Source organism: Urocitellus parryii, chromosome 5 (assembly GCF_045843805.1).
Source record: "Urocitellus parryii isolate mUroPar1 chromosome 5, mUroPar1.hap1, whole genome shotgun sequence".
NCBI classification, from domain to species: Eukaryota; Metazoa; Chordata; class Mammalia; order Rodentia; family Sciuridae; genus Urocitellus; species Urocitellus parryii.
Genome location: NC_135535.1, coordinates 125,553,583 through 125,567,161, shown reverse-complemented (window position 1 = coordinate 125,567,161; position 13,579 = coordinate 125,553,583). Strand labels below are relative to the sequence as shown.

Here is a 13,579-nt window from a genome sequence, read left to right as displayed (position 1 = left end):
TACTAAGTTATAAAAAAAAAAAAAGAATAAGAAGCTCTGATGTGCTATTGCACAGCAGGGTGACAATAAATTACAAAAATGTACTGCATATTTCAAAAATCTAGAAGAAAGAATTTTAAATGTTTTCACCATAAAGAAACAATAGATGGGGTCTGGGGTTGTGGCTTAGCGGTAGAGTGCTTGCCTAGCACATGTGAGGTACTGGATTTGATCCTCAGCAACATATAAAAAATAAATAAATAAAATAAAGGTGTTGTTTCCAACTTTAAAAAAAAGAATCAATAGATGTTTAAATACATGTGTTTATCCTGATTTGAACATAACACCATGTATACCTCTATGGAAATATTATGATACCCATAAATATGTGTAATTTTTTTTTGGTGCTAGAGATTGAACCTGGGGCCTTGTGCATGCAAGATATAGTTGGACACAATATTTTTATTTTTATCTACCAACTGAGCTATATCCCTAGCCTCGGTATGTGTAATTTTATGCATCAGTTAAAAATAAATTTTAAAAAGAGTTAATTTTCTCTTTTTATATTATATAATTTGTGAGTGAGTTACCTAGCTCCACTTTCTGGAAGAGGGGTATTTACTACTCTGAAATTCTGTAAGGAAGATTCATCTCTTTTTCCCTATTAACCTAATATAACTTATCCATTCATTTATTATTATTATTTATTTACTCATTTATCTCAGGATGGACTTACAGATATTTATTTTATGCTTTAGGTTATAATTCATGTCTAGATTATTTTGTTATTTTGTTGCTCAAGTTATTCCATAGGAGGATTTTTAGTTGGATTCTGGGACTCTCTGACACATCTCCATCCTCTATCATTTAAGACTATTATTTATTGGTGCTAGAAAATGCTCCAAGCTCCTCTTGTATTTTCCTTTTCTAGTCCTACAATCAATTATTTTTCCAAGGAGCCTTGGTTCCTTTTATTGGAGAATGATATTAAAAAACAAGATTTGGGAACTGGTTATGTTTGTTACTATTGGGGTGTCACTGGTTTAGATCCTCTCAGTTCAGAGAGCTAGGTAAAACACACCTATATGCCATTTATACACCCTTTGATTTTTTAATCCCAAATTGCTATTTGCTTTTTCAAAAGCAAAATATGTGTTTCAGCACAACTATTTAGACTTAATCGAAAGTTTTGTTTTTTGGTTGTTGTTTGTTGATCACTATTTTATTGTCTAGTCTTCCTCTCTCATTTTTCATTCTGTTAAACTACATAAAAAGGGATCTGTGAGAAATAAATTTTGAGTCTTCAGTGTCCAAAATGTCTATTTTACCTTCAAATAGTAGGTCAAATATGGACTCTAGAATCAAAGATTATTTTTCAGAATTTTCATGGTGTTGCTTATTTTTTTTAGCACCAATATTATCAAAAAGAAGGTTAATGTCAATCTGATTCTTACTTCTTTGTGGACAAGTTGGGTTATGCTATTTTTAGTGTTTCTGGAAGGTACCAGGATTTTCCATTGATTGCTCTCAAATGCCAGGAATATTTATTTTTCCTTATCTCTGCCAAGGTTTCTTCCCTATCCTCCCTGCCCCATTCTCTTTTGTTTTCTTTCTGGAACTTCTATTAAACAATTTTAGAGCTTCTGAACTGATTCTCCATGTCTCAGTTTTTCTCTCTCATTATTTCTTGGTCATATGTGCCATTTCATCTGTGACGATTCCACTCTTCAGCTCATTTACTGATTTCTATTTTTTCATAATTTCCAAGTTCTGGTCCTTTTTTACTAAGAAATCATAAGATTTTAAGATTTTAATGTTTTCTCTAATGATCATAAAGATAATATGTATTTTAAAGTTATTTTATACCTACATTCATATTCTCATGTGTTGATTTTTCTGTTTATTAAAATTTAATAGTACTGTTTTTCCTTAAACATTTGATTAGTCTTGGTTAATTGCTACTTATTTTTGTTTCAAAAATCCATGGCTTTCAGTCATGATTATGGGGGACTATCTCCAGTAATAGTAGAATAGGGGCATAACAGGGTCACAGGAAGAATGTGCTCACAGTGGCTCATCTTTGGAGTCTAGTGGGGTTTCCTATCCACCCTGACCTGCCTCTCCAGCTCCAGGGACCACAGGCACTTCTGTAGCCTAATGGTTGATCCTTATGATGCTCAGCATGGGTTCCCTCTACTCTCTATCTGCTATGAGCTCAGAGAATGCAAAGCAGATTCATCTTTACTCACTGCTCTCCTGAACATGTTCTAGACTGTTCTCTCCTCTAGCAATCCTATGCCAAATGTTATAATCTGATAGAGGTTTCTCAAAATTTGTTTACTGATGGCTTTTCTCATTTTCCAATATTAATGCACCTATTTCTTCTTAATAACTCATTTTAAAAGGATTTGGGGTATTATATAAGGTAGATGTCAGTGCTGTTTGTCCTTCTAATTTAGTGTCAATATTCCTAAGTAATACTGGCCTACAGATAAAGTGGAGGGAAGTGTGTGTGTGTGTGTGTGTGTGTGTGTGTGTGTGTATGTGTGCATGCTCTACTATGTACTGATATCAAGTTGAAATATTTTAAGTAGATTATAATGTGTTAGTATTACCTATTTGAAAGTATGGAAAAACTCATCAATAAAACATTTATGTATATACAAAGTAACTTTTTGATAACTGCTCTAATTTTTAAAAGGCTTTTAAGTTTCTTCACTTCTTATTTATAAAATTCTAACAAGAACTTCTCTTGTTTAATATTTTATAGATTCTCAAATCTTTCCTTCTATTTAGAATTTTTCAGGTTACTATATAAACTTAATCTGTCATGTATTCATATTCTAATTTTCAATGTAGTTTTTTTACCTGATATTTTCCCACTATACACACACACACACACACACACATATGTACACACACATATATATGTATATATATATATATTTTTTAAATATCTTTTTGTTGATAGACCTTTATTTATTTATTTATATGCAGTGCTGAGAATTGAACCCAGTGCCTCACACATGCCAGGCAAGTATGCTACCACTAAGCCATAGCCCCATCCCCTGCCCACTTTATATTTAAAAAAACTATTTTTTGCACATAAACAATAAGCTCCTATATTTGTCAACCTATTTTTACTTCATTCATTTCTACCTTTATCTTTCTTTCCTCCTGCTTTCCTTGGAGTTTTCAATTGATGATTTAGTTCATTTGTTTTTACTTTTTCTTAACTCTGACGTTAAAAGATTATACTATATGAAATTTGGTATCATAGACTGGATCCTAGAGCAGAAAAAGGAGACCAGTAGGAAAAATGGTAAAATTCTAATAAAATCTGTAGTATAGTTAGCAGTAACTCACCAGTAGTAATTTCTTAATTCTGACAAATGTACTATGGTTATTTAAAAATTAAGGGAAGCTGGACTTACAGGAACTCTTGACTTTCTTTGTAAACTTCAATTATTCCAAAATAATGTTTATTTAAAAAATTAAAATGACATATGTAAGTACAGTTTGGTAACAACCATAAGTTTTGATATATGATTGTCTAAGTAATTTCCTTAGTATAATTTTTCTTCTTAGTTGATTTGGCAGAGGAGTTTTAATTTCTAGTTAGTGGAGGTTTTTGTTTTTCCCAGTGCAGGGCCTCTTGCGTGCTAGGTAGGCATTCTACCACAGAGCTATATGCCCACCCCTGGTCAGTAGAGTTTTGAAAAATTAAACTTTTAGTATTAGTAAAAATAAGTTGGCAAAAACATATAATTTCAAATTCCAGAATATGAAGTTTTTCTTTGTAATCTAACTTTTCCCAACCCCTTCTCCCTTTCCAGCCGACAATTTTGAAGCAATAAGGCATTTTACTGGGGATTGGAAGTGTGAAAGAGACATGGGAATGTGTTTATAATAATTGAAACTCTGTTTCCTATTTGTACAACAAACTTAAAAAACAGTCTTTCCTAACTGGCAATGTAAAAGTCTTACCAGTTGCTGCTCCACAGGTGGTGGTGCATCCTGGTTGGCATAAACGATGGCAGGATTGTAAAGACTGAACACCACAGGGTAAAACACTTTTTTACCTATAAATTAAAATATACGTTTATGTCATACAAGAAAGTTATAAGATGAAGAATTGATCTTTATTACTCTCTATATATTGAGATTTTATTAAAGTCCTTTGTAATCACATATGATTTTATTTTAGCAATATTTATTTTATCAATATTCAATCTATAGAACGTTATGTCAATTTGATGAACATGATGATGATTTTGTGACATATTGGTAGGTCAGGCTATGAAAACACAACTGCAAAAGAACAGAGATTAAAACAGACTAAAGGATGCTTCATATGTTTATTCCCTTGAACTTTGGGGAGATACACAAATGTATTCTCTGAGCTATTAATTAGGTGACCCACCTATTACTCATTATTTCATCTAATTAGCAGCACTAGATGTAGATTAATAACTGACAATACCAAAAACTTAGAAACTTCAGTTAAATCTACCCTTCAAACAGAATAATCAAAAACAGTAAATAGGGCTGGGGTTGTAGCTCAGTGGTAAAGTGCTCGCCTAGCACATGTGAGGCCCAGGGTTCAATCCTCAGCACCACATAAAAATGAATAAATAAAATAAAAGCATTGTATCCAACTACAACTAAAAAAAATAAATATTAAAAAATTGAAAATACAGAGAATACTGTACAATGCATAGATATGTAGGAAATAATTAAAACAGAACTGCAGACAGATTTAAACCAAGATCTGGAAAAGCTGGGTTAGATAAGGATTAAAAATATCTGATGTTATAGCCCTTACAGAAGACCTTGGCATTAGCTTTCAAACTGATAGCATCTTAAGGACCTTAAAGGATAACTGGTCCATTTGCCTTCAAAAGAGAGACCCTGATATGACTGAATTCAATCATGGTAGCATGAAGTGCTCAAAAACCGTCAAGCAGCTTAGAAGTGACAGCAGCCTTTTTACTATAAGAAATGCATAACTGATGAACATGACACCTTCATTCACACTCACTTAAGGGATAGGGATGCTCAACTTCTCAGAGGATGGTCTATTTCTGGATATAAAAATATTTTTTTTTACACTGAGCAAATATGTCTTCTTCAACTTCCATGTTTTGAATTTCATGCTGTCTTAAGTAAAAAAACATACCTAACCCACATTTACTCATGGGTTCTGAGAGAGCTCCTGACAACTTTCCCCAATCAAACTCATTAATAAGAAATTAGTCATTTTTGTATAGGAATAGTTCCACATAAAAACACTTAATATGAAATTCTTTTATTTAAAATGATTTAATTGAAAAAATATATATATTTATGGTACATAACATAATGTTTTGATGTATGTATATTCTTTGAATTGACTAAACCAAGCCAATTAACTATTACCTCGTACACTTTTTATTATGGTAAGAACATTTAAAATCTATTCTCTTAGCAATTTTCAAGTATATAACACATTGTCACTAACTGTAATCACCATGTTATATAATATATATTTACTGAACTTATTTTTCTGTTGAGACTCTTTAATACAGAAAACTTTTGATTTTAAATTTAAAATAAAATTTGATTTATAAAACTGTCATTTGCTCATTTATTTTCAAAATATCTACAGCATAAAGCAAAGTATAGGAAACAATCCCAAAATGCATAGTCTGGAGACCAAATACTACCTATATCCAGACCTCTGCATGAGTGTGCACATGTGTAGATGTGTGCACATGCACGTGTATGGGGGTGGACTATCTGCCTGAAACTGGATATTTCTCACTCTCATATCTCCACACCATTTGTATGGTTCTTTTTCTGACCTGAGTTGCTTCCTCCTCATCAATTTCCAGTCTTCTATTCCTGGCCTTCTTTATTTGGCTTCAAATGTAGCCAATAGAATTTGGTTCCAAGAGAACAAAAGATATGAATTTCAGAGGGTCAATTTTTCCAGTTAAATTATGTATTTCAGTTAAATTATACCTAACAAGAAAAAAAACATCCTAGCGTTTAATTAAAATTTTCTTTTCTCAAATTAACTTGATTCAAAACATGGGACATGCCAATGCTGTTCTAAATTCTAAATTCAGCTCATCTACCAACGTTTTACGCACCTGGCTCAGCATTTAATCGGCAGCTGTTAAGGAATTCGGCTGAGAAAAATATGTCAACATCACAGAAAAACATCAAGACCTCTCCCTTGTCCCAAGCTCTGGCACCCACATTGAGTCCTCGTCCACGATTAAATTCTTCATTCAATGAAACCAAGGTGTAATTGTGAAAATTAGACTCACTATGAGGAAAGCACATACAACAAATGCTAAGTCCCACTTAAAGTTAACAATGCTTTTTCTTCAACAGAACTCACAAAATGTCTTATACTTCAAATATTTTATTATGTTGGTTCTATATTCACACAATATAGAATATGTTCTATATTTACACAAGGGAAAGGAAATCATCAGCTTCCCATCATCAGGGACAGATATTCACTAATTTCCCACATATGAGGAAATATGCTGGTGGTATGGTATGAAGATTTCCAGTTACCAAGTGGCCACAGACCCTTAAAATCTTAAAAACCTACTGGGGAGATAAGAAATACACACATGGAAAAATAGCCATAATATTTGATGATGATGATGATGATGATAATAATAATAGTAATAATAATAATAATAATTTCTGGGCATAGATGATACACACAAAGAGAGCTTTTCTGATATCTTTTAGGTTTCTGCACAAACGCCTCCTTATCAGGGGGGATATTTCCAGATACCATTTCAGAAGTATTCCAATCTCCCACTCTTTAATTTCCATCCTCTTCCCTGGCTATTTTCCTTAGTATCACCAGACATGTTTGTGTGAGTGTCTTCCTGACTCCATGAGAGTAGGGATTTTGTTTTGTTCATTACCATGCACACAGTGCTCCTCACAGAGTAGGAGTTCAATATGTATTTGCTGAAATGAATGAATGAATAAATGAATAGCAGGTCTGGGAAGAGATTGCTTATATATGGAGTAGTTAGAGAAGATATTAGAAGCAGAACTTGAGTTATGCCTGGGTTAAAATCCTGAAGTCAGTGGTAAGGGTACAGGTCATTCCAAATAATTGTTCTCAAAAGTGAAAGAGGTAAGAAAGAAAGCATTTAGAGGTCAGAACAAATCAGATGGGAACAAAGGGACCCTAACATGGGAACAATGAGAGGAGGCTCAGATTGAGGTACACCTATCATGCAAAGTTAAAGAACTTGGTCAGTATCCTAAAGACAAGGGGGGAGTCAGCAAGGTTTTCTGCTAGGACAGTGGTTCTCACCCCGAATCCCTCACACCCACAGCACCAGCACTCCCTAGCACCATATTAGATGCAAATTTTCAGGTTCCACCTCAGACACTGACTCAGAGGCCAAGGGTGGAACCAAGTCTCTGTGTTTCAGTAAGCCCTCCAGGTGCCTCTGACACTAAAGCTAGAGAACCACTGCACTAGGGATACAGTTGAATCAAAAACAGGAACATGTGAGGAAGATTACTCCTACAACAGTATAGCTTAGATAATGGAGAGATGGAAGTAAAAGCTCAAATAATGCATGGATTGGACTCTAAGTGTTCTGGGTGTCCATATTCTTCTCCTTATCTTACGTCTTATAAATCTTTCCCTTCTTTTGTGGAAACTGTCCATTGCCACCCCACATGCCCAGTACCAAGTAAAACACTGATCACAGAATACCCTTCACTCTACCCGGCCCAACCACATAATGTCCTAGGAGTGGGGACCAGGCTTAAGTGGGGTCAATCACAAAACCCCCACCCCACCTGGCCAATGTGATTGGCTCAAGAGTGGGCAAAATGTCCTTTCCTGGGATTTCCTCAACGGGAGCTGGGAGAAAGCTCTTTCCTCTCTGATGGCAAAGCTGAGAAGATGTGAGCCCAGAGCCGCCAACAGCCATATCCCTCACCATGTGGAAGAAGCCAATCTGCAACAGGAGAATGAAGTCAACATGCAGAGAAAACAGACAAGATAATGACAAGAGAATTTTGATGGTATTTAATTCTCTGGTTCCAGTCACTGAGACCCAAAGTTGTTTTTATTTTTCTTTTCCAAATTTGGTTACAACAATCCTTTCATTTCTGGGAGGTGTTCAAGTTTCTTTAATACTGTTCCTATTTTTCTTAAGCAAGCTCAAGGTAAGTTTCTACCATATGCCACAGAAGTGTCTTTACAACATAGAGACAACTTCAGTAATATCAGGGTGAATGCTTGATACTTAGTAGGCAATTGAAAAACAATAAGAAGGGAAGGGAGGGAAGAAATGGAGGGGGAATTGGGGTAGATAGTGGCAGTAGCAAGGAAGGAAGAAAGAAGAGGTCCTTTGACATAAGTACGAAGTAACTCATCAAAGGCAATTACAGGTAAAGATGAGTAAAAGACTCTGTATCTCAAACATTAGGTCTATGGCCATGTGAAAATGGTCTGATTCTGAGCTGAAAGAGGGGCACACTGAACTGGTATAGAGAAGGGGAAGACAATGAACCCTGTTTATATATATCAAAGCTATGAGAGTCCCTGCAGGGTATAGATGTACTCAGCTATGCTCAGTCTTCTTCCAACTACCTCAGTCAGACTCCAAAGTAGTGTACCCCAGAATATAATAAGTAGGATTCAATCAATGTTAGTTGAATGGTTGGAGAAGAAAGGCTGGCCAAATCTGAACACTTAGGGAGTGACCAAAAACTAGCAGAAAGGTAAAGAAACAAGGTGTACAGAACTGGTATGATTAGAGACGACTCAACCAGTATATGTTATGACATATTACATTCACAAAATATTTGTTTTACAAACATAAGCATGGTTCAAGAAGAAAGCCCTGGTTAGACTGTCAAATGTATAAAAGTGATTGACGAGGATAACAGAGAAAAGCTGCATTTGGTAGAGAGCTGTACCTTTGGACCTACAACTTAAGAGAGAAAAAGGCTGAGAAGCTAAAGAGTAAAAAATTAAGTTTTAAAGATTATTAATTAATTCATTCAAACCTGAGCACCCACCATGTGCCAGGTACTATATGGGCTTCTCAGTTACAGATCTACTGTTCGGTGAGTAGATATTGCATACTGTAGAATCAGTTCTTCTTCTTCTTCTTTTTTTTTTATTTGTTAAAGATATGGGGGACCTAAATATCATTTACAGGGGGAGAAGAAGGAACAAAAGAAAAGTGACATGCTCAGAAGATGGTATCAAAGTGCAGGGATTAGATTTAAAAAAAGGGAAAGCAGCAGCAAACATATAGGTAAGTGGGCCATAAAGGGAGAGCATCCTGATTTTGCCAGGCTGCCTGCTAAACAATTAAAGGAAGATGAGTTGTGTAGGGTTGCTTGTGAAATGAGGAACATATATCATCACCATTTACCACCCACATGCTCAGTCAACTTCCTAGTTGTAGTTATTCAAAATTCTTCTTAATAGTAACTATTCAAAATTATTAACTCTTTAAATGTCTGAAATTATTATTTTTCTCAGAAAGTTATATGACAAGGATTTTACTGTGGACATGGTTCACCAACCTTGCAACAGATTCTAGGATAGACTTGACTTTAGAGAGACCTTCTTTACCAAAATACACCACTGTGAGATGAATCCTCTTGTCCTGATGAATACAAACATCCCTAACAGAATTGAAAAATAAAGTTTGTTCAAGAACATATATAAGGCACTACTCAAAATGCAATCACATAAAGTTTCAACAAGAAAATGAATGAGGCACTACTGATAAAGAATGAAATCAGGGCTGGGGATGTGGCTCAAGCGGTAGCGCGCTCGCCTGGCATGCTTGCGGCCCGGGTTCGATCCTCAGCACCACATACCAACAAAGATGTTGTGTTCGCCGAGAACTAAAAAAAAAATAAATATTAAAAAAAAAAAAAAGAATGAAATCACATGAAGCATTAGGTAAAGGCATGAAGCCTATGTCAATGAGTATAATCCTCAAGGGCTATGGAAGGAATCCAACATTACTCTCATATTTCAAAACATTTGGGAAGCTTTTACCTTGGGATTACTATTTAAGGAAGTAAGTTCAATGTGTTCAAAACCAAACAGACAAATATTTAAGTTTTGGATCAAGAATTATTTTGTCCTCAAACTAGCTAATTCCAAAAATTTTATCTGTTATCAAGGAACAAATATTTGCCATCACTGAGATTATCCACTGTAAAGAAAGATGTAGCCTCTGAAGGTAATTTCAAGAAAGGTGATTTAAAAAACAAAGCTTCAAGAAATCAGATCTAAGTGGGGGGAGGTGGTGCATGACTATAATCCCAGAGGCTGGGGAGGCTGAGACAGGAGGATTGCGATTTCGATTGAGATTGCCAGCCTCAGTGAGGCACTAAGCAATTCAGTGAGACCCTGTCTTTAAATAAAATACAAAATAGGGCTGGGGATGTGGCTCAGTGGTTGAGAGCCCTTGAGTTCAACCCCTGGTACTGCCCCTTTCAGATCTCATTTACAAGTCCAATTTCCATATATTATGCTGCAGAATGGTGTTAACCAATCTTTTAATATGAGAATAAGGATTAGGATTAAAAAAGAACTAAACCTAGTGCATTAGAATAATTAAAAATGACAATTGTTAATTTAAAACAAAAGCCTTATTTTTCTTAGGTATTCTAATTCTTTAACACTTCAGCATTTTAAAATATCCAAATTTTTTTGTTTGTTTGTTTTTTGTTTTTTTTTTAGTTCTCGGCGGACACAACATCTTTGTTGGTATGTGGTGCTGAGGATCGAACCCGGGCCGCACGCATGCCAGGCGAGCGCGCTACCGCTTGAGCCACATCCCCAGCCCTTAAAATATCCAAATTTAATGACCAAAAAATAAAACCATAAATATTCTGCTTTCCAAGATGGAATGACTTTCTCCAAATTTTTGTTGAATGCTTATATTTCTAAATTTATTTCAACCTTGAAACTCAAATTGTTCTTTAGAGGATTTTCTTGGGAGATAGCAACCTTTATATCTTGATTGCGGTGGTAGTTTGTGAATGTATACATTTGTCCAAAGTCATGAAAATATGATTTCTTATCCTTAAAACATCCTTTAAATTATCCTTATTACATGGATTTTATTGTATACAAAAATGCCTCAATAAAGTAATTCTTAAAAATTTAACTAGTCCTAAAATGAATTCACACACTATTATAAAGGCCATCAAATTTAGTTTGTAACAGTTGTCACCCTCAATTTACCATACGGTTAAAAATTTCAAGAAATACAACATATGATTCATTCTTAAAGAAAAAGGAGAATATAAAAAAGGAAAATTCCCCTAAAGCAATAAAATTATTCTATAATTCTAAGTAATCAGTGGAAATAAATTAAGCAAATCTGTACAAAATGCTATTGTTTTTTTTTTTAGAACTTAGCAAAATCATTAAGTCCCGACAATTACCTGAAGTTCTGCATAAACTGTGCAAATGCTTCAGTTCTTTCAGCAAGTGGCACAATGATATTAATAATTGATCTAGTAATGTCAATCATCTCACTCTTCACTTTCATGAGAGGTCCAAAAGGGCGGAAGAGGGTCACATGTCTATATTCCATAAGGTCTGCTTTCTTAAAAAAGAGTTCATACTGTGTTCCCTTATCTCTCTCAGTGCGATAATAACCTAAAGGAAAGAGTTTTCAAAGTCATGTTCATGTCAAAATTTATAAGTTCAACAAGACTTTACTCAAAGATTGAAAGTATTAAACCAGATCTATAGAGTCTTAGTCTATTTGTGAAAATATTTATTCCCACTGTCTAGACAATGAAAACTATTCTTGAAGTAGAAGAGAGTTTTTTAAAAAAGCTTATCACCCTGCTATATTATTAAATCCATGAAATACCCTCCAAATGATAATTATTCCTTTATACATATGACTTTAAAAATAATAGTTTATCATTACAGTAATCATATGACAAAGAAATTACTTAAAGCAATATTAAATTCTGAGCCCAAGTGTTAAAAAAAACTTCTGATGCTCTGTTCAGTACAACAAAAATGAATCAGGTGTCTTCATATCGATGACTAATAATATAAATAGACAACATGGTCTGAGTTTTGAGAAAGACAGAAAAATAAATAGTAACAATACACTGAATATAGTGAAGTTGAAGAAAAACTAGTTTATATATCAACAGTGATTTGAGATGCTTTTAGGATAAAAGTATAGAAATTTACTGGGCAATCTAATTTTTTGCCTTTGCTGTTTATTATTTGTTATTAATGCATTAAAATTTTACATAATAGTAGGAATCCTTATTCTATATTTGTACATGTACATAACATAACTTGATCAATCTCATTTCCCAATATCTTTCCTTCTCCTCCTCCCTCCACCTGATCCTCAGCTCTTCTCTACTGGTCTCCTTTCTATTACTCTTTTTTTAATTAGTAGATTATAATTATGTAAAAACATGGGGTTCATTGTGGTATATTTACACTTGGACATAATATAATATGGTTGATATTGTTTTCCAGTACTTTTTCACAGCAATCTAATTTTTAAGCATGACACTCAAGAGAGAAGTTAGACATACAAATGTGTGGATCACTCAGTCAATATATGGTAATAAAATGGTGAATAAGATAGACTTGTCCCAACCCTCCTGAGGCAGGAAAATGAACCAGAAAATGGGCAACAACATATACTACAACAAGTCCTAGGAGAGAGGATGCAGTGTAGAGATGACAAAAGCATACAGGAAGCACTGCTATCTTAAACTTGAAGCTGGAGATGACTTCCTGGAAGTGACACCTGAGCTAAAATCTGGAAGAGGAATAGGATCTACTCAGAGGTTGTCAGTATTATTTTAGGAGAGAGAGTAGTGGCATAGTGGAGAAAAAGTGACGTATGGAATATGTTCCATGCAGAAAAATATCCTGAAAGAAGAGTTACAAAATACACAGAAGTTGTAGAATATAAAACTGGCTCAGCTTCCTTTTTTTGGGGGCAGATCTAATGTGTGGACATTTTATATGGTACTTAATTATCTTATTTCCTCTGTATCTTTCAATTCTGTCACAAATACAAACATAGAATAAGACAAAAAGTTGAGCTTGTAGAAAAATTAGAAGAGTTGTAAGAAAAAAAAATAAAACCTTAAAAAATGTCAGGAAGTAATAGTAGGAAAAAAAAGGAACCGCAGGGTGAAATTGCCCAGCAAACCACTATGTCCTGACTGATGGCTTCCAAAGGCCTCCATATATTATATCACAGTATGGTAAGTGATAGTCATGATAATTTGGAATAAAAACAAAACAAAACAACAACAACAACAACAACAACAACAAAAAAAAACCCTGCATGTGGTAGGCTGCTTATGGAATCAAGCAAAAAGAACTTTTAAGAAAGATTTATTTCCAAAATTGCTATTTAAGCCTGCAATTAAATATCTAGCAGGAGGTGTTAAAATTAAAATTAAAAAAACATAAAACTTTTATGTTTTAAAAAGGAATATCAAGATCAGATAAGCGAGGAATGCAAATCATACACATGTAAATATACACACTGCTCAAAAGAGCTCTTCAGCTTCAATAGTTTAT

General features: G+C 34.3%; 1 protein-coding gene across 5 annotated transcripts in view; it reads right to left on the bottom strand.

Annotated features, from left to right (window-relative positions):
- Csgalnact2 (chondroitin sulfate N-acetylgalactosaminyltransferase 2) overlaps positions 1–13,579 on the bottom strand; it is a 78,314-nt gene that overhangs the window by 54,758 nt on the left and 9,977 nt on the right. For 4 of the 5 annotated variants that reach the window (XR_003301765.2, XM_077798305.1, XM_026399521.2 and 1 more), the window contains exons 3-6: positions 11,443–11,659; positions 9,559–9,660; positions 6,114–6,292; positions 3,967–4,061 (exon numbers count right to left, since the gene is read on the bottom strand). Coding sequence is in view for 4 of the 5 variants with exons in the window: in XM_077798305.1 (XP_077654431.1) it covers positions 3,967–4,061; positions 6,114–6,292; positions 9,559–9,660; positions 11,443–11,659 (593 nt within the window). In the remaining variant the exon portion in view is untranslated. Of the gene's footprint in view, positions 1–3,966; positions 4,062–6,113; positions 6,293–7,843; positions 7,974–9,558; positions 9,661–11,442; positions 11,660–13,579 lie in introns of those variants that run through there. The other variant, XM_026399522.2, reaches the window with a different exon arrangement.